The 24592-nt window shown below is 40.7% G+C and overlaps 1 protein-coding gene across 1 annotated transcript; it reads left to right on the plus strand.

The window, feature by feature from the left end:
* Window positions 1–13030: 13030 nt before the first annotated feature.
* Window positions 13031–22632, plus strand: LOC116313689 (gap junction Cx32.2 protein-like). Its single transcript, XM_031731459.2, has 2 exons — window positions 13031–13118; window positions 18398–22632. The coding sequence occupies exon 2, from the start codon at window positions 18407–18409 to the stop codon at window positions 19274–19276; it is 870 nt and encodes a 289-aa protein (XP_031587319.1). The 5' UTR covers window positions 13031–13118; window positions 18398–18406; the 3' UTR covers window positions 19277–22632.
* The last annotated feature ends 1960 nt before the right edge of the window (window positions 22633–24592 follow it).

The following is a 24592-nucleotide window of genomic DNA, read 5'->3' on the forward strand; positions in this document are numbered from 1 at the left end:
GCCCATGCTACCCCTCTCGTTACATGAGCTGGCTAGTTTAAAGCAGCATTGGTGGGAGGAGGGACTGAAATGCTTGGTTTCTGGCGCAACTGTGGGCATTCATGCCTCACGTGTCCAGGGTCAAAGCAGCTGTGGCATAGCTTGTACAGCCTACAATGCACATGGGTTGTGTGTTCATGTGAGCCACACACTCTGCACGAGGCACGATGACCACTGCGGTGCCCATGGGAATGACCCGTGGGTTGTGGGCACCTAGGACCAGTAGCTAGTGATGCAGTGCACATGGACAGAACCTTGTCAAACAGCGCTACCATCTGTTGAACACCTGGCTCAATTGGAAGAGGGCCGGAAACTGGCAAAGATGGGGGCGTGACATGAGAAGTCAAGGGAGGAGAAGCAGACGGCTGCTGCACACTCACCATGCCATCAGAAGAGAGAGGCTGACATGTGGCTGCAGAGGGAACAGAGGGCATAGAATTCGAGGCTGGCTCATGTGTTACTGGGACTGCTTGAGCACCGCTGGAGTGGGGCTGGCTGTTAACAGCAACAGGGCTCTGATGTGGGATGGACAGACATGCCGTATTATGAGACAAAACACTAGACTGTCTCATTTTCCTCACATAGTTGTCCAGACGGCTCTGAACCTCAGCCGCAGTCCACTCCTCAGGAGCCTTCAGTTGAAAAGACAAGGCAAGACTGTGATCAGGACAGTGATTAATGAACATCGAAACAACCTCACTACTGGGGTCCTCTACCAGTTTGCCGCGCCTGCGGAGACATTCATCAGCAGCGTCAATAGACTTGTTCAACCGGATCCAGTAATCCATGGCATTCTCACCTGGTCGTGGCACAGTACTATAGAAATCTTTCATGGGCAGGCTGGAATATGTCAAGTCGCTGAAGTTAGACCTCAGTATGTCAAACACAGAAGTAATAAGATCATTCCCATTCAACTCAGGGCGCAACAGTGACACCTTGACCACATCTCTGGCTTTGCCAGTCAGTCTAGACATTAATATGGCGAACATTTCTTCATCTGTGTCACAGCTGATTCTGTGCAGATAACATCTCATCATGTCCTCCCATTCACTGATGGGGAAATGATCTGTGTTGTCACCCCTGAAGTATGGTGGAGCTTTGGTTTCTGACTGAACAACAACCTTCAGCTGGGACTGGTCATTGCAGCTCGAGGGCACATTCTGGGGAGACTGTGGCTGGGTGGGGGCTGGCTGGTGCATAGAGTTAAGAGAGGATGTGATATTTTCCCCAATTTGCTTTGCTAAGTCAGTAATCAAGCTGCTCAACATGTCACTAGTGACAGCCTGGGTGTGTGTTTGGTGTTCGAGAGCAGCTGGTGTGGAGCTAGCTGCTGGCATTAATGGTGAGTGCATCACTGACTGGTCTACAGTGTGGGCAGCAATACCGGGGGCAACTGGCCTACCCCTCCCATAACACTTTGGAGCAATCTGATGACCCCTCCCCAAACCAAAGGTCACATTACTCCCTGCAGAGAACAGATCAGGCATAGCACTATCCACAGTTTCCTCACCTAACATGTTGATCCAAGTGAGATATCACTGTTTAACAGCAAAAAAAAAAAAAAAGAGCCTAACCCCCACACACAATTACGCAAAACTTCACAAAACAATGAAATGTGGGGGGAAAAAATCAAAGAATCAAAACACCATAGAAAATAAAATAAAATCAATTAAAACAGGCTGTAAAAGCAAACATCAATAGAAAAAAAAACTACAATCTGTACCTGTATAATTTGAGGCAACAATATGAAACAGTGACAGAAGTGATCACCTACGTATTTGCCCTTTAAGTTCACAGTGACAGAGATGCCTGCAAGCCAAATTGCAGGGCATCGATCACAAATTCACAATATAAAAACCTGTGAGTCAAAGCGTAGGGCACAGAACCCTGGCACACAGCGCACAGCTGCAGAGAGGAGGCGGGAAAACAGCGGCAGCAGAAGGAGGAGGAGATCGCGGACTGGCGATGTGACGGGTCACGGCACCAAGTGTAACCGGTGTGTTTCTGCGTTGTGTCTGATAAAAACGGTAAAAGAAAGAAAGACCTCCAAATAAATAGCTTGCCCACTCCAGCTCCTCTCCCACAGGGGAATTGTAGAAAAGGGCTGGCATTTATTATTACATTAAACATAAAATATGCATTTACACGTAACATATTTGATAAAAGATTAAAAAAAACAGCAACACGAAATCCGACATACCTGACGAAAAAGGTAAAAGAAAGAAAGACCTCCAAATAAATAGCTTGCCCACTCCAGCTCCTATGACCAAACAAACAGTGGGGAAGAGGGTTAGCTTAACCCACCACAACTTCCAAGCTAGCAAGAATTATCTATTCATGCTAGTGTTCACGTTCCCTAGAACACACATATGGCACACACATACTACACATTTGTAACATCTAACAAAAAACAGGCTTAATAATGACAATAATTGAACTAAAATCACAATCAGAAACATCCAGGTGGCTAAATATGCATTATATGAGTGTTTTACAGTGTTGGGAAAGAAATTACACCAACCTCTCCCACAGGGAATTGTAGAAAAGGGAGAGGCAAAAGGGTACACTGTATTTATATGGTTGCACCAAAGAAGAAGAAGAAAAGAATGAGGAGGGGCTCTAACTGATAATGAACATAACTACAGGCTTGGAGGTCCTAAAAGTCAGGTATAAAAGGAACAGTTTGGGGGTTTAGAACACATTTTGTGTAATTATAACAATGTGATTTATGACCCTGTTACATCACGTCACATTTGTATTCATACCTCCAGTGTAAGTTGAACCTCAGTATTTGTCCACCTCCTCCATATTTCTGATGACCAACACTTTGGCTTGTTCCGGTGTTCCATTGAGTTTAATGAATACTTTACAGTTGGTGGTCCATGTATTTTGAATTTTTCCCTGTTTCTTCAAGTAACGTGCTTTCCGGCGATGTCCGCATTTCTTTTTATCAGATGTTCATTCATGAAGACATCGGATCCTTTCTGTTTCTTTCCTTGTTTTAACAGTGCTGTTTTGTGTTTTCTGTTAGCAAATCTCACAATGATGGCTGGTTTGTCACTGTCATTTTTTTGGGGTAGAGGATGGCAAGCCTCAATGTTGTTATAATCCACTTCCACATCTTTAGACCGTAGAAAGGTAACCACTTGAAGCTCCATGGAGTTGACATCTTCCTCTCCTGGCCCTCTTCATTGTCAGCGGCGACCGCCCGGGCATATGACCGGGGTTACCAAATATTGATTTTAGTGACCTCCGATTGACGTAACCGGGTGTCATTACTGCCGGCATGAATTATAATTTTGCTGAATTTACGTTTACCCTTAGCCAGCAGTTTTAAATTTCCCTCAATGTTGCCTGCTCTGGCCCCTGGAAGACAATTGACTATGGTTGCTGGTGTATCTAGCTTCACATGTCTCAGAACAGAATCGCCATTACCAGAGTTTGATCCCCTGGCGGGTGTGTCACCGAGTGGGCAAAAACGGTTAGACATATGAACAGGTTGGTGGTGTACCTGGGGCTTCTGTTTAGGACTATGCTTCCTCCTCACCATCACCCAGCCGCCCTCTTTCCCCAGCTAGCTGGGCCTACGCTTTTTTCGGCTGCACCAGCTACAGGGGCCTGGCTAGCTGTGGGTGAATCGAGGGTGCAAAGCCGAGTCTCCAATTCAGTAATCCTGGCCTCCAGAGCTCCAAATATGCTAAATTTATTGCAAGTATTACTGCTAAAGGAGGCCGAGGAGTAATTAAACATCTGACACAATTAGCAGGAAAGTGCAGGAGGGACAGGTGAAGAGGCCATGCTGCTAGCGAGTCGGCTGCAAGCTAAGCTAGGCTAGCAAAATAGTAAAGACACAGTGAGTGAATACTTTAGCTATAAATTAGGGAGTGAGTACACAGAGAGTGTGCTTCGGATGAAGCACGTGAAGATTATACTATGAAAACAGAAGTTATCTAAAAGTTTTTAATTTAATTGCTATGCAAATAAGCTACTCAAAAACACCATTGTGTGTTTGAACAGGAACAGGAAGTGATACTCTACCGCAGAGAGAACAAACACCAAGTGACAGTGCCACCCGAAGGAGAGCTTTTCCTGTTGTGGATGTTTGTTTCACAGCTTCTGTTTTAAATAAGATAACTACCATCCAAGTGCATTTATGCCCACACAGCTCTGCATTCCAGAGACCAGGATATGCTCCTTGAGGCAACTGTTCTTGTGATTTGGTGCTAAATAAATGAATTAAATATATCTATCAACGACAGCATTTAGGCGGAAAAATAATAAAATGAGCCTTAAATTTATAAAATTAAGACAAACATTTAAAGTGCTGATGTCCAGGGAGCACAGAATGGACTTCAGATGGCCAACCACTTCATCCAAAGCGGAGAAAGAAAACGGATCAAAGGGGCAACAACAGGTCACAGCAGAGATCTGATTCCAACAACCAACAAAAATCTGTAAGAAATGTTCACACATAAGTGTTAACTGTGATAAATAAAAAGTAGCTACAACCACCAGTGCCATCATAAAAGCGTAGTGACATTCAAACATTTGACATGAGAGGAAATTATTTCATCACAGAACCAAAAGCTGCTTCTGATAGGTTTGTGTTGTGGGAATTGCCGGCTTGTGTGTGGCTGGGTGCTGTGTGAGGGGTGTATGTGATGTGTCTGTGAGCATTCACGTGAGGAAAAAAATGTTGTGGGTAGAGACGGCGACCGGGGGCAGCGTTCTAATGGGCTACAGCCTATGCAGTGTGTATTGGAATGTGCAGTACCGTTATTAAAGCCTTATCTCTTCAGTATTCCCGGTTGTCTTGGCTGATTTCTGCCTGGCCTACTACTCCACAAAGGTGAAGGGAGTTAATCCCGAAGGAGGACAAAACTTCAGCCCTGGAGGAAGTCCCACTTCACCTCTTTCACCCCGGCAATAAAGCTGTAACAATTAAGGAAGGATCCATTGCTGGGCTCCTCCAACCAGCTGAAACTGTGGAACGCTCCATGGTCTCCCCAGCTGCAGACTCACTGACCAGCCATCCAGTGGTTCCTTTGCACTTGCAGGACCTCTATGCTCAGAGCTCCACAGACCTCACTGACTATGAACAGCTCCAAATGAAATGCTTGCTTTGCACTTATGGACATAGGTTTTCTACAGGGCCTGCCAACATGGGCTGAACCAGCCTTGTACAGCACGACATCGTAACCCATCCTGGTGCCCTAGTCAAACAACATCCACGAAGACTGGCAGGCGAAAAGCAGCAACACACTGACCAACAGATCTACTACAGCCTACAGAGCGGTCTCGCCCAACACAGCTGCAACAGCTGGGCCTCACCCATCGTTATGGTGCGTAAGAAAGATGGGCCATACCGTCTCTGCATTGACTACAGTGTGTGACACTGGACACACTCTCAACTGCCAGATGGTTCAGCACATTAGACCTCGCGTCAGGCTTCTGGCAGGTTGAGCTAACACCTAGAGCACACAGGGCTGCCGCTTTCTGCACTAGGACAGGCCTCTTTGAGTCACATAACTCCAATTTTAGCCAAATTACATTGGCTCCCTGTTAAATATCGCATAGATTTTAAAATTCTTTTGTTCACTTTTAAAATTCTGAATAATTTAGCGCCCAGCTATCTTTCTGAACTACTCCACTTATATAATCCCAACAGAGCACTTAGATCGTCCAATCACAGGCTCCTAGCACAACCTAGGTCTCGAATGAAGTCGAGAGGTGACCGGGCCTTTGCATCCGTGGCACCAAGACTCTGGAATAACCTCCCTGTTCATATTCGTACTGCCGAGTCTATCCAGTCTTTTAAATCACGTCTTAAAACTTATCTTTTTACTTTGGCTTTTGATTCTGACTAGTTGGCTGGTCTAGCTTGTTGTGTTGTTACCTATTGTTTGTTGTCCTCTTTTATTGTTTGTTTTAATTGTCTCATGCTTTTACTGACTGTGAAGCACTATGGTCAACACTGTTGTTTTAATATGTGCTATATAAATAAATTTTGATTTGATTTTGATTTGATTTGAGTGGAACGTCATGCCATTTGAACTATGCAATGCCCCGGCGACATTCCAGCGGCTGATGGACCGTGTCCTGGTTGGCACGCAGTGGGAGACCTGCCTGGTCTACTTGGACAAATTCATCGTGCTGGCTAAGGACGTGTCAGGGATGCTGCAAGGGCTTGGCCAGGCATTTTAGACTTCCAGGTTCCAGTTTGGATTCAGGAGACAGGGACTATCTCTACTTTTAAGTTTAAGCTTCAAAGTTTCCTTTTTGCTAAAGCATATAGTTAGGGTTTGATCAGGTGACCCTGAATCCTCCCTTAGTTATGCTGCAATAGCCATAGGCTGCCGGGGGACTCCCATGATGCATTGAGTTTTTCCTTTTCAGTCACCTTTCTCACTCAATTTGTTTTTAATAGACCTCTCTGCATTAAATCGTACTTGTTATTAATCTCTGTCTCTCTTCTGCAGCATGTCTTCTATCCTGTCTTCCTTCTCTCACCCCAACCGGTCGCAGCAGATGGCCGCCCCTCCCTGAGCCTGCTTCTGCCGGAGGTTTCTTCCTGTTAAAAGGGAGTTTTTCCTTCCCACTGTTGCCAAAGTGCTTGCTCATAGGGGGTCATTTGATTGTTGGGTTTTCTCTGTATGTATTATTGTAGGGTCTACCTTACAATATAAAGCACCTTGAGGCGACTGTTGTTGTGATTTAGCGCTATATAAATAAAATTGAATTGAATTGAATTGAAACTGAAATCTGCCAAATGCTGCTCTTTCACCGCGAATTTGCTTATCTTGGCCATGTGGTATCCGAGCATGGTGTGGCTACCGACCCCAGCAAAGTTCAAAAATTCGAGATGTGGCCTACACCTACGTCCATCCAGGAAGTCAGACGCTTCATCGGCCTGGCCTCATACTACCGCCAGTTAGTGAAAGACTTTGCCTCTATAGCCAAACCCCTACAATACCACAAGAAAAATGCACATTTTCACTGGCAGGCTGAGTACCAAGCAGCTTTTGACCAGCTAAAGTGTTGTCTCACCTCTGCCCCTGTTCTTGGCTATCTGCTTGACCATGGTGAAATGATACTGGACACTGATGTCAGTGACATGGGCATCGGCGCTTTGCTGTCACAGATGCAACAGGGTGTGGAACGTGTGTTGGCATATGGCAGTCGTAAGCTATCAAAAACTGAACAAAACTACTGCACCACCCGACTTGAACTACTAGCCATTGTGGATTTAATGTCCCATTTTCGGCAGTTCCTCCTTGGACGGCCTTTCAAAGTGCGCACAGACCACAGCAGCCTGCGACTGGCTAACAAAAATGAAAGAACTAGAGGGACAGTTAGCTCGATAGCTCGAGAAGCTTGCCGAGTACCACTTTGAGATCATCCACCATCCAGGTCGAGTGCAGACCAATGCCGCTAGCCTCTCCAGAAGACTCTGCTGCCAGTCCTGTCCATGCAAAGAGCAGGACCCCTCCACACATCTCGGGGGGACCAGTCATCGGGCGGTCCAATGCGAGTTTGACTCTGACACCACCTCCCTGCTGCTGAGTGCGGTGGGGGTACAACCGGCTACTACAATGGTGTGTCCAGTGGGGGTAGGTCATAACACCCTTACACCAGACACAAAGACTCTAGACCAAACTATTCTTACCATGTCAGACATTTTATGCCAAAACACTCCTACCAACACAGACGTCTGAGCACAGATAACTCACACCAACACAGACATCACACCAGAACATTCCCAATAATACACACAATGTAAAGCTGACTGAGAAAATATATGTGACTACAACCCTTGATACTGCTTCTTTGTTTCATGGCTGGACTATGGTTGAGCTGAGCCAAGCCCAGGACGCTGATGCAGACATTGCACCCATATGCACCTGGATGGAGGCCAGCAGTGAGCAACCCCCCATGGACTACTGTTTCACCATGCAGCCCAGCTACTAAGACATACTGGCTCAATGGAAACGACTCTACTTCAGAGATAGAGTTCTGGTCCGTCGCTTCTACTGCCTTGACGAGGCCCAGTTCTACCCTCAAATCGTACTGCCACAAAAGTTAAAACCAAAAGTGATGAGCGAGATGCACGTGATGATCTTGGTCTGCTCAGTCTGTTCTCCCCTGCAACTGACAATGAGCCCAGCTTCTCTCAGCCATCCGTCCCAGTTGCAGCTGATCCTGCTCCAGTTGTGCTTGTCCCGTCGTCCCCTTCCCATGTAGACTATAAGAATGGTGGGGCTGCGGTGGGTGAGCCAGACCATCTGGACCAGCAGTTTCAACGACCAACTTATCGGACCCGACCCATATGGGGTGTGGGTCACTTAGCTTGGCCTAAGGAGCTTGGAAAGAAAAGTGTCTGGACTGAAGACGTTTCACCTCTCATCCGAGAAGCTTCTTCAGTTCTAGGGTCAAATGGTGGAGAGTCCCAGATTTAAGCTCTGTGGGAGTTTCCCCCAAAGAGGGACAAAAGGACCCCCTGATGATCCTCTACCTAATCACATGAGCCAAGGCGTGATCCTCTACCTGTGCTGCTGGGTCACAATCAGCCCGGGTTTCGGGCGAGCTCATTGTGAAACCTAGCCCCACCGTCTGCCATCTATAATCCAGTTTTGAGATCCCTTCCCAGACGCCTTAACGCCCACTCACACCTTGGGCCATCTGACCTCAGGATAGGGTGGGGCTAGGTTTCACAATGAGCTCACCTGAAACCCTGGCTGATTGTGACCCACACCCGTTTTCACGCCTTCGCTAATGTGATTAGGTAGAGGATAATCAGGGGGTCCTTTTGTCCCTCTTTGGGGGGATACTCCCACGGGGTATCTCTCCACCATTTGACCCTAGAACTGAAGAAGCTTCACGGATGAGAGATGAAATGTCTTCAAGCAACTTAAAGAAGTCCAGACACTTTTCTTTCCAACCTCCTTAGACTACGATGACCTGGATGACTGAGAACCTTCACAGACATGTCACTTAGCTTGGTTTATCTACCATGGACAGTTCCAAGTAGGACTGAAGATTCAGTTCTAAGTTTTAAATCATGTCACTCTCCTACAGTCTTAGCTACAACGGTTTAAAAGAGCTACATTTTTTTTAATTGTTTGAGTGTTTATATATATAAAAAAAGAGTAACTGACGAACCTACAGGGTATCTACATGCACTTATCCATTTGTACTTGTTCCTTGCAAGATGGCTTGGATAAGTTAGTTATTCCCGGTCGCCATGTAATAGTTACAATCGTGTAATTTCTTCTCTACTTTACAGCGCTTGAAATGCTTTATGTTGCACATGTATGTACACATTAATTCAGCAAACTTTCTTTTGTCACTGAGGTGCACTAATGGATACTATGCCTCACTTCATATGGAGTAATGGCTAACACATTTGTCTCTTCTGGACTCTAAGCTGTATAGGGATTGTATATCAGTTCTATGCATTGCAATGTTGGAGTGGAATTATTTTTTAATTGAAATCCAGAGTGGGGGTAGTGTTGCGGGAATTGCCAGCTTGTGTGTGACTGCGTGCCATGTGAGGAGTTTATGGGATGTGTGTGTGACTGGGGGCAGCGTTCTAATGGGCTACAGCCTATGCAGTGTGTATTGGAATGTGCAGTATCGTTATTAAAGACTCATCTCTTCAGTATTCCTGAGTGTCTCAGCTGATTTCTGCCTGCCTCACTACTCCACAAAAGTGAAGGGAGTTAACCCCGAAGGAGGACAAAACTTCGGCCGTGGAGGAAACATCTCCCCTTGCGTCTCCCGACCACGGTCAGGGGAATGACGGCGAGGAATGGTTAACATCTGAATCCAGGAGATTGAAAGATAAACAGAAGACATTTGGGACCCTTTTTAAACTTTAGCAGAGATTTAAATTTAACACATTCAGGAAAACTATTTTTCTACACTGTCGGAACTTTCAGTGTTGAGATTTAATTATTTGCTTTTTTGCCTGTTGTAGATGTTTGATTTTGTCAGAGAATGAATATGAAAGAAGAAAGAAGTTGGAGGCTCTCAAACAGGCTGTTGCTGAGTAATTTGTGCAGGCCTTACATGTAAAAAAGCGGGCTCAACAAGCTGGATGGAAAGATACTTTCTGTAAAAGTATCTTTCCAGTATGTCTTTTCTTCTCCACATCCTTCTCGAAACCGTCTTCTCAGGGCAGTGATTATGAGAAGCTCCAGTTCTAAACTATAAGCAAGTTTTCCTGTAACCGTATTCCTTCCTCTTTTTATTTCGGGAATGTGAAAAATGTGAAGGAACATTTTTTAAATTTTAATTTCTTCCTCACCTTAAATCATAAAAATATCTACAGTCCAATCAGGAAATTGTCATGATCCTGAGTCTGACGACACAGTGTTTTGTGTTTCCTTATTATATTGTATGTTCTTGTTTATTCTGGTTATGTTTTTCATTACAATTTGCCACTTGTTAGGTTTCTGTTCTGTGCCTGCCCTGGTACCACTTCTCGGTGTTCCCTCTGTCTGTCCATGATATAATAGTGTCTGCTCGGGAGTCTGTCTGTTAAGTTCAGTGTCTAGTCTGGATCTCTGTGCCTGTCGTGTATTTCCTGTTTGACTTTGAAGGTCCATGTCTTATGTGAATGTGTCTAGTTTTGCTTCCCTAGACTCGTTAGACCTAATTTCTCCCAGCTGTGTTTCCCTCCTGTCTCCTATTCCCTCATTACTCCAATGTGTGTTTAAGCCCTGTGTTTCCTGTTGCTCGTTGCTGGTCCGTCTGTGTTGTCTCCCTGCATTTCCTCCCTGTGTTGTCCTCTCTAGTCTCCCCGCGTCTCCGATTCCGGGTTTCAGGTCTGTTTTGTTAGTTTTCCCAGTGTAGGTCATCTTTAGGTTCTGTTTCATGTCCTCTACATTTCTGTTTGCTCTTACTGTGAATAAAACTCCCTCTCAGTAAAGTCAGTGCCTGCTTGTGGGTCCTTCCTCTCTTCACTTCCACACAGCTCACCTCGTCAGCTGTGACAGAAATACTGTTGTAACAACAGTAATATCACCACCACAGCTTCACCAGAAAACAAACCGTCTGAATGTGGTTAGTGTTAGGGTTGAAAATGATTCTGAAGAAATTTGAACACAACATAAGGCATCATTAAGGTGAAGCTTTAGTTTTGTTTACTCTGACATCAAAGTTCTCGAGAACCACAGATGGATAAATATTAATAAAATACTTTTATGATAAATTAAATCAGACATATGAAATCAGGTTTGTTCTTTATGTCAATTCATATAGTGATATTTTAAAAACAAAAGACACTGAGCTGAGTTATTGCATGTGTGAAATTTTAAGATTCTCCAATAAATCCAATTTAATCAATATCACAAAGACTGTAAAAAAGGAAGCTCATTCAGTTTGTATCACTGATGCTGATCACCTGAATAAACAATAGTCAATATTTACTCAGTTTTGACATTTTAAAAGCAAAATGAAATATACTGAAATGATAAAACTGTGACTTTACACTCAAATACAATACAGTCGTAGTTTTATCATTTCAGTATAATTCATTTTGCTTTTAAAATAACTGATCAGTCCTTCAGGTCACATGACTACACATACACTTTGTTCCTGTAAACTGATGACAGAAGAGTGCAGTTTGACATGTAACCTGGTACTCAAAACAAAAACTGTATGTTTTATTGTTCTTATTTGTTATCCATCTCCTCTTTTGGTGGTGCCCAATCATATAGAACATGTTCCTAATCATGAGCTCCATGCATGTGCAGTAATCCCTATGAACCCAAAGCTCAGGCTCCACACTGCTCTAAACACTGTCACAGATTTTTCTGGTTGTTTTCCTTTAAATTCTTGGATCTGTATGATGTCACAGAGATGGGAAGTTTATCTTTTATAATCCACTCAGGCTAAGAATATAATAAATAAAAATAAAATAAGAACTCCACTCATCCAAGAAATAGGTAATCCCAGAAAATATATCTGGGTTTCTTTCTATAATAAAAACATTGTTAAAACTTTCCTCTGCCTCTGCTCTGGGTTTTCTGCGCCTGGGTTCAGTTTCAGTTACCGGCCTTTGGCCATTTTTGACCAGTTTTATCATAATGTAAGATAATAGTTGTTGTTAATGAGTTGTGAGATGTGGGATTGTCAGGCTGATTGTTTTTAATTGTTATAGCAATAAAGTGCATTTTTGTAGGGTATATGTGTGGGTGTATATTGTCTCAATTTCCCTTTGTCCTTTGTTGTGCCATCACTCCTGGCTGAGTATTTTCCTTCCCTGGGTTGCAGTGGCAGGAAATAGACTTTTCTGGCTTAATACATTCTCCTCTTGGGAGTGGATCATTTGTCTCCTTGGGTCACTTCTTGTATGGTGAATTAGATTGCTTCACTTCCTTTTAACATTTCTTCAGACTTCGTGATGAATCATCAGATTACTCCCGGTAAAAAGCGCCCACCCACACTTCCTAGCAAAACGAGACATATGTGTTGAATTGGAAGCAAGAATTTCAGCATTTTCCTACTAGTGGGAGTTAGTGAGCTGGTTTGTGCTAATTTAATAGGAACATACTTTTCTTTACTATGCCATAAACATATTAACGCTCACAGTGTAAGTGGCTTTGAAAGTTTTGAGTGGGGCACCTGATTTAAAATTTATAATTTAATGCAAACTGAGTGACATCGCAATTAGATCTCACTTAGGACACATGATTCATACAGTCCCTTTTGTGCCAACAAACATCTCAGCAGGTTGTTTCTTTTTCAATTTCCCAACTATACCCCAACTCTACAATGTGGACATTAGGAAATTATGAGTTAGAGTGTGAGTTGATAGAAAAAATGGTGTTGTTTTATGATTATTAGTGTTCCCTTTATAGAAACTGATTGAATAAGAGGTGATGAAATTTGTCATGAGATTCATGATGATGCTGTGATCAGCAGATTGTATGTCTGCTTCAGTCAGACCAAACCCACAGGCCTCAGACAGGAAGTAGAGTGTCTTCCTGGTCAGTTCATTCTGATTTTCATCTGCCTCCACTCTGGTTCGTCTTGGATGAGCTCATTGGAAAGATCTTCTAATATCTGAATTATAGGTGAGTACATTTTTTGTTCCCACATCCTTGAGTTAAAACACCTGTTCATTGCTGTAAAATGATTTTGAATTAAACTTTTCAGTGTTTCTTTAAGACAAATAGGTCTCAGTTCCTGTTTAATGTCTTTGCACACTGTTGTTGACGCAGATCTATTCAAGATTTGCTACATGCCTGTTTAACCCACTGTTTTCAAAGCTGTAGTTTTGGTTAATGGACCTGTTAAACTTTAAACTTAAACATTAAAGTAAAAGATTCTTTTCTGTCTCAATTCTGTATCATCCAAACAAGTCAGAATACCTACCGGCCCACTCTGAGTCTTATTCTGTCTGAGTTTTCTTCTCCTAACTGTAACCAAATGTTTTCTAATGCACCACTTCTTGGGTTTCTTTCTATAATAATTTAAGGTCTGTTCTTATGAAGTAAAGTGTATTGAAATAGTGTGTGTAATTTAAAGAAATATATAAGAAATGAATGTAATTTCAATTGAAAAAGTACAGAGTCTCTACAGTAGCCTTTAATGCTTGGATGAGAAGCAGTAACCAAAACTTTTGTTTGGACTAGTGCTTGCATTACCTTCATATATTTCTTTTCTCTGTCTTTTTTTTAACATAAAATTAACAAGTTACATTAGATAGTAACAGATATTAATAAAATATTAGATAAAGAATTCATTAATTTCAATGTTTTCTTTCTTTATATTTACAATACAGCAAAAAATACAGTATAATTACTGACACAGTACACTGCACTTGCTGCCAATTTTGTTCCATTACATTTCTCGTGTCTGTGTTTACCAGATTATATGTGCAACTTATTTTCCTCATTCTACAGTAGCAGACTTTATGCTTTGATTAGATTTTTTTAATGACAAATGTATTCATATAGTACTATTTTACATCAAAACTGTATGTGGTTAGGGTTAGTATAATAAAAGGCGAGCTCTTTATTTAAGGCTGATATCCAAGCAGAAAAACAAGGCAAGACAAACTGAGGCAAAAGACTGAACTAAAACCTAAACTGGGATCAACTAAAGCTAAACATGTAAACCAGGGGTCGGCAACCCTAGGTACGCGTGCCACCGTTGGCACGCGAAGGGTTAACTGATGGCACGCACGACCATAGCTGGACTGGCCTTCGGGGGCCACCAGGGCATTTGCTCGGTGACCCGATTATTTTTTTTTATTTTTTAGTTTTTTGGTGGTGGATTGGCCAGACACTGGGCGGTGTGTAAAAATAACTCAGTTGTTTGGTGGTGGCTATGGTGGAGCATCCACAGATTCAGTAAAATTAACAAGTGGTGGAGGCCAGCAGGTGGATGAGGGAAGGGGAGGCAGGAGGAGGAGGAAAGACCCGAGGCAGCCGCCGGTCGGAGCGTCAGGGCGTCAGGTGAACTGAACTTCAGGTAAGAAGTTATGACCTGCAGTCTATCTGGGTCAGATATAAACCAAGTTTAGGTGGAGTTTATTTTCGTTGTGCTGACTTTTTACAGTCAGTTACAATAACCCGTACTGCGTACTAGCTAGCATGACGGAATTTGTATACTGCTGGGCGGGTGCTATGATTTTATTGATAGTGAACTTTATTTTATTCATAAGGTTAGTTAGTAGAGGTGCTAACCGTCCCGTACAAATGGAATCATCCGGCATTCAGAAAAATTATTACGCGTTTCGTGTTGAGCTGAGAAGGAACACAGTTTGTCCCAGACTTCAGCGAGGATGGAAAAAGACACAAAGCTGGAGTTATTGTGTCTTTGCTGCACAGCTGCATCTTCTTCTCCTCTCATTCTCCCCCCTCTCTCTCCTGTTGCTACTTCAATCATGAAACTGATCAATGATCAGCTGATCGGCTTTTCTGTCTTGTTTGTTTATCGCCCACTTTGCGCCAGAAAGAGGAAACTGCCGGATGTCGCGCTAAACAACAGCAGCACGTTTAAGCTTGATCAGCTGTTGTTAGAATGTATTTAATATTAATTTCTAGTATCAGCTGATGTTTGCTGGAGCCACAGCTGTAAAGCTGCTGGTCATGATATCGGTTTGTATATCTGGTGAGAGGGAAACATGAAGATGAAACCAGGAGATGTCCTTACTGAATCATCAGAGCTGAACAGGTGATGGAGAAACAGGTTTACCTTTTAGGTGACATGAATGAGTTGAAGGGAAGTTATGAACTGTTTCTGAGAGACAAATAACACCAGGATCCTTTTCTATGTAGCTGATAGCTGGTAACTGTGCAGGGGCGGGTCTAGCAAAGTTTTGCCAGGGGGCCAGGTAGGGCATTAACAGGGAAAGGGGGGCACAAAGAAATACTTTCTTATTCTCATTTAAAATGTCTGGCTGTTATTAAATAATTATCTGAAGCTTACAACCAAAGTTTTTATCTGACGTAAAATGAATAGAAATCATACATATACTAACAAGACAGTGTACATCACTGTCACAACAGTGTTTGTTTTCATTCAAAGGCTTTATGGCTTTAATATCTGGGGGGCCGGTCTTTAGTCAAAATGCATCCATAGACTCGAGACACAATGCATTTTTGGGACTTTCAGGTGTATGGACCAATGTTTTATTTTCTGATCAAACCAGAAAGCTTTAATGAGCAGCTAGATTTGTCTCGCATTAACTGGCTGAGTTAATGCCAGTTAATGCGACATCGAAGCAGCTGGAATCTACAGCTGTGCGTGTTCATGGAGCTGCATTTTCAACTGCTGGACGTCACTACCTGACAAGTTTAACTGTCTTCAGAACATTGCAGAGGCCTTATTGACAGTGTTTGGCTCTACATATCTGTGTGAGCAGATTTTCTCTCACATGAGTGTCCTCAGGTAGCCGTCTGAATGCTGGACACTCGGAGACCTGTGTCTCTCAGTGGGAGACCAGAGATCACATTAATATGTGTGTCTCTGTATTAACAAACATACCACATTGGCCCAGTTCATTTTTCTTATCATTGTTGTGAGGAGACCATAAATAGCATTTGTATTTTCTGTTGTACAGTTCATTTGCTGTTATGGATAAAAAGTGTCTTTTTTTTGTTTCAAAATAGCTGATAACTATTCGCTGATAGCTGCCAACATTTGCAAACAAATATAATTCTATAAAGTGGTTCTATATAATGTGTAACTGTTAATATAGAGCGTTATTAAATTTTATTGCTAATGCAATCATATGGCACACTGACTTCTGAGGAAATTTTAAATGGCACTCGCCATCAGAAAGGTTGCCTACCCCTGATGTAAACTATGACATGAACATGAACTTGGCCTGAACAGGATCATGCAAAACTATGACATGAGGTAAGCAAACAAGAGCATGACCATGATGTCACGATCCTGGGTCGTTTGATCCAATGTTTTGAATTTTAATGTATTTTGATGTTTATGGTTTATTTTTAAGTTCTTTAGGTTATCTAAGTTCATTTCTATTGTGCCTGGGTTGCCGTTATAGTTTGTTGTTTCTTAGATTCCCCTTGATCCCCCTCTTCACCCCTGTGATTAAGTCTCAAGTCTGACAAGACAAATTACACAGAGGACAAGAAAAGTCTAATAAAAATAAGGAGACATAGTAAAGTAAACAAAGTAAAGTAAAATTTAGTAAAAATATAGTAAGACAGCAGGAATAACGTCAATACTTTATAATGTCAAAAACTTTATAATGTCAAAAACTTTATGTCAAAACAAGTGATTTATGACAAGGAAGTCATAAAGGAAATACAGTGATCCCTCGCTATAACACGGTTAACCGGCCTTGCTGTTTCGCAGATTTTTTGTGTGTGCAATTTTGCATGCTTTATTTTTTTTGTTTTGTACAGCACATTGTGTGCTGCGTCCTGATCGGCTGTACACCATTGTCAATCAATCTCCTCCATGCCGTGTCTCCTGTACAGTACAAATTTCATTAAGCTTGTCAAATTTACATAAATCTTCGATCACTAGCAGTGTGACTCTGAAGTTCTGTACTGTATGTTTGTAGGTTTTCTCCCCAAGAAACACATCAATGTCGATGAAACTCTATTCCCATGTTCGGGGCCTGAAAACAGGGTTTGATCTTTGATTTCATTCTATAATACTGGACTTATTTTTCTATGAAGGTTTGAACTTTGGGAGTGTTTAAACAAAAGAGAAAAGTGTTAAAATTTTCATGCCTGTTTGAGAAAAGTGTATAAAGTGTGTAGTGAGGGGTTTTACAGCCTTAAAACATATATAATAATTGTAAAAACTAAAGCTGGCTACTTTTTAGATTTCATCGCGGGTCATTTTTAGAATGTAACTCCTGCATTACTCTAATGAAAGTTTATGACAATACCAATTTTTCAGAATATCATGAAAATATGATATTTCATAACTTGTTAATAATCAATTATCACATGATCACAAAATATGATCACTAATAACATGTCAATAGTATTGTGTGATGAATATAAGTGTTGAGATAGAAATTAAAATGATGGAACAATAATTCATAATGCTGTGCTGTTGCCATTTTAAGGAAAAAATAATAATTTTTTTAGACAAAAATGTCTTTTTAGACAGCTGTTTTTGTGGGGTTGTGTGTTTGTCAGTGTGCCCCAGGGCAGCTCTGGCTACAATGTAGCTTGTCATCACCAGTGTGTCAATGTGCGTGTGAATGGGTGTATGACTGAATTTAGTGTAAAGCGCTTTGGGGTCCTTAGGGACTAAGTAAAGCGCTATACAAATACAGGCCATTTACCATTTGTAAGAAAATCTGTGACACCAAATAAAAAGGTTATTCTTAGTTATTTAGCGAGGGTGGGGGTCATAGCCCCCCCAAAGCTTTTTCACAGATATCAGGTTAGAAGTGGTCTCCTCTGCTATCTCATTGGTCAAAGCGAGAGCCCGCCTCTCTGAAATAGCTTAATTGATCAGAGGTTTTTCTCAGTGGTAAAAGGGTAGGGCCACCACTATTTAAAATTGGTTTATTGTTGGACAAAGGAGGAGCCCCAGCTCATGGTTTTGAAGTCTAAGGTGTTGTCATTTAGACCCAGAGTGGCTGCTGTGTGAAGATGCGCCTGACTCTCGGAGTCAGGTGCATGCTGAGCATGCTGAGTTAGACATTGTGTAATTGTGACTTTGATTCAGATTATTCTTTTTGAATGAAACTTTATTACATATTTTTGTCAAAAAAATAAACACTTGCTTAAAATGACCACAGCACTGTGTGTGAGTGTGATGAGGGTTAGTCAGACCATGGCACAGACTGGTGGGTGGGGATAGGGATTTAAATGTACTAACTGTGTTTTTCCTCCACATATCAAATTAGTTTTCAGCCATGGGGGACTGGTCTTACCTGCTGACACTGCTACACAAGGTCCAATCTCACTCAACTATAGTGGGTAAGATCTGGATGAGCGTCCTCTTCCTGTTCCGGATCTTTGTCCTAGGTGCTGCTGCAGACAATGTTTGGGCAGATGAAGTGTCAGAGTTCTACTGTGACACTCAAGAACCTGGATGTGAACATGCTTGCTACAACTGGAAGTTTCCAATATCCTTTGTACATTACTGGGTCCTGCAGATCACCTTTGTGTCAACTCCTACCCTTGTCTATCTGGGATATGCTGTACACATAATTCATAAAGAGAAAAGAATGATGGAACAGCTGCAGGATGGAATTGATGGAACTAAATTAAAGAAACGTAAATATACGGATGATCGTGGAAAGGTGAAGTTAAAAGGGACACTCTTTTGCACGTATATGACACAGCTCTTTTTAAAGATCTTCCTGGAAGTTGGATTTAGTGTGGGCCAGTTTTTTATCTTTGGTTCCCCATTCATTCACTTAAAGTTCCACTGTAAAATGTCTCCTTGTGCCGAAATGGCTGGTGCCCAGTGTATGGTCTCCCGTCCCACAGAGAAAACGATCTTTATCTTTTTTATGCTTGCAGTTTCAGGCATTTCAGTACTCCTGAATATAATTGAGATCATTTACCTGTGCTGTACAAGGAGAAGAGATAACAGGAAACAGTTTTTATGTGAACAGCATGAGCTCAGTTCACAGTATTACCCATTCAGTCGAGCTGGCCGAAACACGAATCGCCCACATGGAGGAGTTCCATTGTTCACTCTGCCAGCTCATGCTAAGACGGGACTCAGCGCTAATGAGAACCACAGTGATTCCATCGTTAAAGAGAAGGATACCTGACAGAAAGGATTTCTGAGTAATCATATATAATCATTTGACAGGATCTGCTCTTATTGAACTTTTTGTAAGTAACCTTAAACATAAAAACCTTATATGGTGTTTAGCAATATGAATTATTTCTGTTATGCATTGTTCAGAAACCAGTCTTTTTTTATCCACTTTAAAAACATTTACCAATCATTAATAAAGAATTGATTATCATTCCACACCCTACTTTGTACATTGACACTGGGCAGGATAGCCTATATTCCTCAAAGAAGGAAAAAGAATGTGGCTGAATTGCACAAGGCTGCTGATGTTCACTCCTCAGAGTTCCAACACGAAATGAGTTCTCGGCTGACTCCACCTCCCTTTATACCCTTCCCTCTTTTCAAACCTGTATTAACCCTATGTGTGTAAACTCTTTTTAAGATTCCCTGCATATTTGACTTTAAACATTGTAAAATCTATTGTTTTTAATATATATTGCTATTAACTGTATTTGTTTTGTGTAAAATAGATTTTGTGTAAACGAACTGTTTTTAATGTTGTACCATATTATAAGCCTTTTTGAATAGAGTGATGTTGATGGGTTAGGGAAAAAGAAAATGAGGGCTCAGTTGCCAAAGGCAATGCACGGGCCATCCTTGCTCCCGGCTCAAGGACCCATGTCCCGCACTTGCTGCCCTGGAAAAGGGGTTTCTTTCACATCCTGAGTCTGAAGTAGAGGGAGAGAGGGAGATAGACAGAGAGGGCTGAGTTTGAGGTCTAGGGTCATCCCAGCATAGGGTAAAAGGTGGTAAGGGGAAATGAAATTTGGGAGTCTCCAATGCACAGGCCATAGCTGCTCCCATCTCAGGTGTCCAGGTCTCCAGCAGCAGGCCTCAAAAGAGTTTTTTTTTTTTTAAAATTTTAAATATTTTATATTGAGCGTCAAGAGTGTAATACAAAGACATACATGTAACAAAGACACAATGCTCCTTTTTATATGTGTACCCCACCCCAAGAACATATTGGACACCAATCCAGAGAGAAAGAGAAAGAAAAAACGAAAAAAAAAATTTTAAACTAGAAAAATTTGCATTTCCTGTGAAAATGCTGTGTGGATCCTCTAAAGCTGAAGCTGTCTGCTGAAACTAGCTGAAAAAGCTAAAAAGTTGCAGAGATTGTAAAAAGTTTGCCGAAGCAAATGAACTTGCTAAAATGTAATTACCTAGCAGAACTGCAGTATATTAGAGGAAACATAATACTTGGAAGAAATACAATAACATAACAGAACTTCTCAGAAATCTTAGCAAAACCATCATACCTTCTCAGAAATAGAAGAATTTAGGAGAAATAGTATAAGATAACAGAAATAATATATTTAGCCAAAAATACTTAAACATTACAGAAATACTATGATTTAGAAAAATACTACAACATAGCAGAAATACTGTGATTTAGCAGAGACACTGTGATGTACCATGAATACTGTAATTTTTTCACAAATACTATAATTTAGGAGAAATACTATCATTTACCAGAAATGCTGTTTCAGCACAAATACTCTGGTTTAGCACAAATATTATAACATAGCAGAAATACCATTATATAGTAGAAATGCTATATTTATAAAACAATATATAATTTCGTAGAAATACTATGATTTAGCAGAAATACCATGATATAGCAGAGAGAGAAGTGTTGACTATTTAAAATAAAAATATGAATTATTAGAGCTATATGACTTACATGAATGGCTGGTTGGTAAGCACAGCAGGCCCCGATATGTAAATTTGAATGTACCTGCCCTCACAGACGATTGGCTGGCTGGGAAGCTGGGAAGGCCCAGATATGTAAATGTGAATGTGCCAGTCTTCACAGAGTATTGTGATCCACCAATCAGAGATGATGCTTCTGTCTGCTTTATTAAGCTGTGTAGTTGTTCCTGTTAATACAGCTGCACCCCTTGCTCACAAAGACAGATACACTGGCTTTCTGCAATGTACTTCTGACATCGAGCAGTAACATAACATCTTAGGAAAACCTTTGTGACTAAAGAGAGACATGATAACTTAGCAGAAATACTATATTTAGTAGAAATACCATGTTTTAGCAGAAATACTATAATTAAGCAGAAATACTATATTTACCACAAATACTAAAAAGTAGCAGAAATATTATAACTTAACAGAAATACTATGATTTAGCAGAATAGTAATAACTTAAGTAGAAATATTGGAAAAACAAAATGGACAGCGGAAAAAAACCTGTACATGGTTAGGTTACAAAACTACTTGTTGTTCAACTGTGAAAAATTGGCAGAAAAAAAAAACCAAGAAAGAAAAGCAATCAGATACACACAATTACAAATATGGACACATATGTAAACACAAATCCACAGACAGACACACACAGGATAGATGCCAGTCAATCAGTCTGAATACAGTCAATGTGAATCCTAAGTTGAGATGCTGCCAAAAAAAAGGTCTCTTTCTCTCTCTCTCACACACACACACACACACACACACACACACACACACACACACAGAGCAGCAAGTGAACAGACAGGGGCTGTTAATAGTTTTAGCAGCATGTTTCTAGGTCAGTCAAACAGCCTGGAGCTGGTCAATTTGAATCCACCAATCACAGAGGTTGTGTACTTTTTCCCGCCAAAACAGGTGCACCCTTACACACACACACACTCATAAAAATTAGTCATTGGATGAACTCAATTTGATTGATGGCAGGTTTTCCACGTAATACATTTATTTTGGTTCAACCAAATCTACATACATCATGACAATTTAATTAAATTGAGTCAGTAGAACACAATTTTTTAAACACATTTAAAAGGAAAAAAAATTACATTAATAAGATGTGAAAGGTTTTGGTTGGTTCAAATCAATACAATGTCATTCATTTGAGCTAGATTTTCTTTCGAATTGAAATGATTTTAAGTTCAACTAAATCATAATTTTAATTACCAGAAAACTAATTTAATTATTAAAATAATGACAAAATGAATTTTTTTTTTCAACTCAGTTTTATTCACTTGAATTAAAAGCAGAAACATAATTTTTTGTGAATAAACATACATGTCACATGGTCAAATTAACCTTAACAAAATCAAAGTGCTCACAAAAAAGTGCCTTACATTTGAAATGGATATCAAATCTGAAACCTCCCCCCCATTTGTATTACCAGGCAAGACTGAAAGCAAACTGGAATTTGTAAAATCCAATTTCACGTAAGAATCATTGTATATATATTTATAGTGACACTTGCAGGTAGGTTTTCAGCAAATTTACAATGATAACTTCATAAACATTGCAATTCACACCATATTATGCGAGTCACTGAACATTTTAAACAACCTAAAAATACTTAAATACAAATATATAATGTTCATATATATATAAAAGGTTTTCATTAAGAACATTTTTGTGTTACCAAAGGGGAGGTCTTTTAATAAAAAAAAAAAAAAAAAAAAAATTCAACTTTACTTCTCTAAAACCAATTACATTCAAACTTTTACAAGCTTATAAGAACGGGAACACCAACTTTAAAATACTGGAAGACACCAAACTTGTCAACATTTGTTTTGTCTCTTTGAAAATCCCAAAAGCAATGAAAAAGAAGCTGCTGGTTACAACCATTAAACTTTTTTTGAGCTAAATTCCCACAGTCCTTTTATCTGTCTATAGTAGTATAGATTAAAGGTTACATCACTCACAACAGAACAGCAGACAAAAATAGACAACTTCCATTTTTCAAAAAAAAAGAAAGGAAAAAAAAAGGTCACAGTTTGAACAAAAGAGATAAAAAGGCGAAAATCAACTTTTGTGCTGGGGTCTTGTTTGCCTAAGCAAACATCTTCAATTTCATTTGCTCCATCTTTGTACTGAGCCTTTGTCCATCCAGATTCATTAAAATCTTCTGACAAAACTCGAAAGTGTACTTGAGGTCATTTGGATAGCTCAGATCAAGTGCATAAATCAGTCCAAAGAGAACGATGAATGCCATGATGACACTACCGAGGTTGTTCATAACTGTAGTACCTTCAATGACAACTCCAACATCCTCTGCCTCCTGAACGCCTTCTCTTCTGATGGTGTAAATACCCATGACAGTTGCTGCAGTGGATCTCAACCGTTCATCCTCAGTGGAGGTGGTCTGAAAAACAGGATGTTTCAGGTTTAAGGGCTCTGTCACTTGGAAGGGGACATATTATGCAAAACTCAGCTTTGTATCCTTTTGTGCTGAAACATGGGTCTCTACTGCCTCTATAAACACTCCAAACATGAATAAAACCCATCAATCTGTTTTCTATCAATAGTTTGGGTTTAGGTATTATGTACCTCCCCTTGGGAGGGGCTTGAAATAGAGCACCAGCTCCTCAAGTGTCTATAGGTGTGCGTGTGTGTGGGCTGGGACAATTTCCCTTATTTCATGACAATTGGGAACCTTTTGAAACAGCTTGTTTTAGGCACATTATTCCGGAAACCAGAAGATTGCTGTAACGCCAGTGACACTAGTCAGTGTCTCGATGCAATCTGCTGGGTTCCTTATATAGAAGACTTTTTACTAATTGCCATAATTAACTGAACTTTATTGGAGTGTTTACTTTATTAAGTGCCTTGAGATGACTGTTGTTGTGATATACCACTATATAAATAAACTGAATTTAAACACTGACAGAAAATGGATGAATGTTTTCTTCACATTTACCGTGTTTATAGAGGCAGTAGACATGGCAGCACCAAAAAAATTAACAATTGAATTTTTGCTGAATCTGTCCCCTTAAAAGGTGCTCTCCAATACAAGTTTCAACAATGAGTATTAAGAATAATACATATTTCACAATTATATTGTCTTATTTGAATATGTCAGCATTTTGCGTGCGATGAACCTAACTCAAATTGAAGCTAGAAAATGAAGTGTGATAAGCGTACCAGGTACTCCTTGAACAGTAGGTCTGGATCTTCATTAAAGTAGATCACCAGGCTTTTAAGAGTATACTCCCTCTTTATGTCGATGTCATCACACTAATGCAAGGGTGAAAAAAAAAAGGGTGAAAAAAATGTAATTGATTGATTGCATTTAATTGATGGGTTTATCATTAGTACTGACCAAACTACTGATCGCCATGATATCCTTGATGTTTTGGCCCTTTGCTCCTTTGCTCCCCTCAAAAATTCTTGGCTCAGCTTGTCTGTTAAATTTTCCAGCTTAGCCAAGAACTTCGCCTCCAGGGGTTTTGTAGTGATCCGCAGGAACTCTGCATTCACCTGGAAATAACACATACATAAATATAGTACAGTAGAAGTTTAAATACAGACTGCTGAATCAACA

This window comes from Oreochromis aureus, linkage group 10 (genome assembly GCF_013358895.1).
Source record: "Oreochromis aureus strain Israel breed Guangdong linkage group 10, ZZ_aureus, whole genome shotgun sequence".
Classification (NCBI taxonomy): Eukaryota; Metazoa; Chordata; class Actinopteri; order Cichliformes; family Cichlidae; genus Oreochromis; species Oreochromis aureus.

Excerpts from the sequence above, each read along its gene's own strand:
- LOC116313689 (XM_031731459.2), top strand. The coding sequence starts at position 18,407 with ATGGGGGACTGGTCTTACCTGCTGACACTGCTACACAAGGTCCAATCT.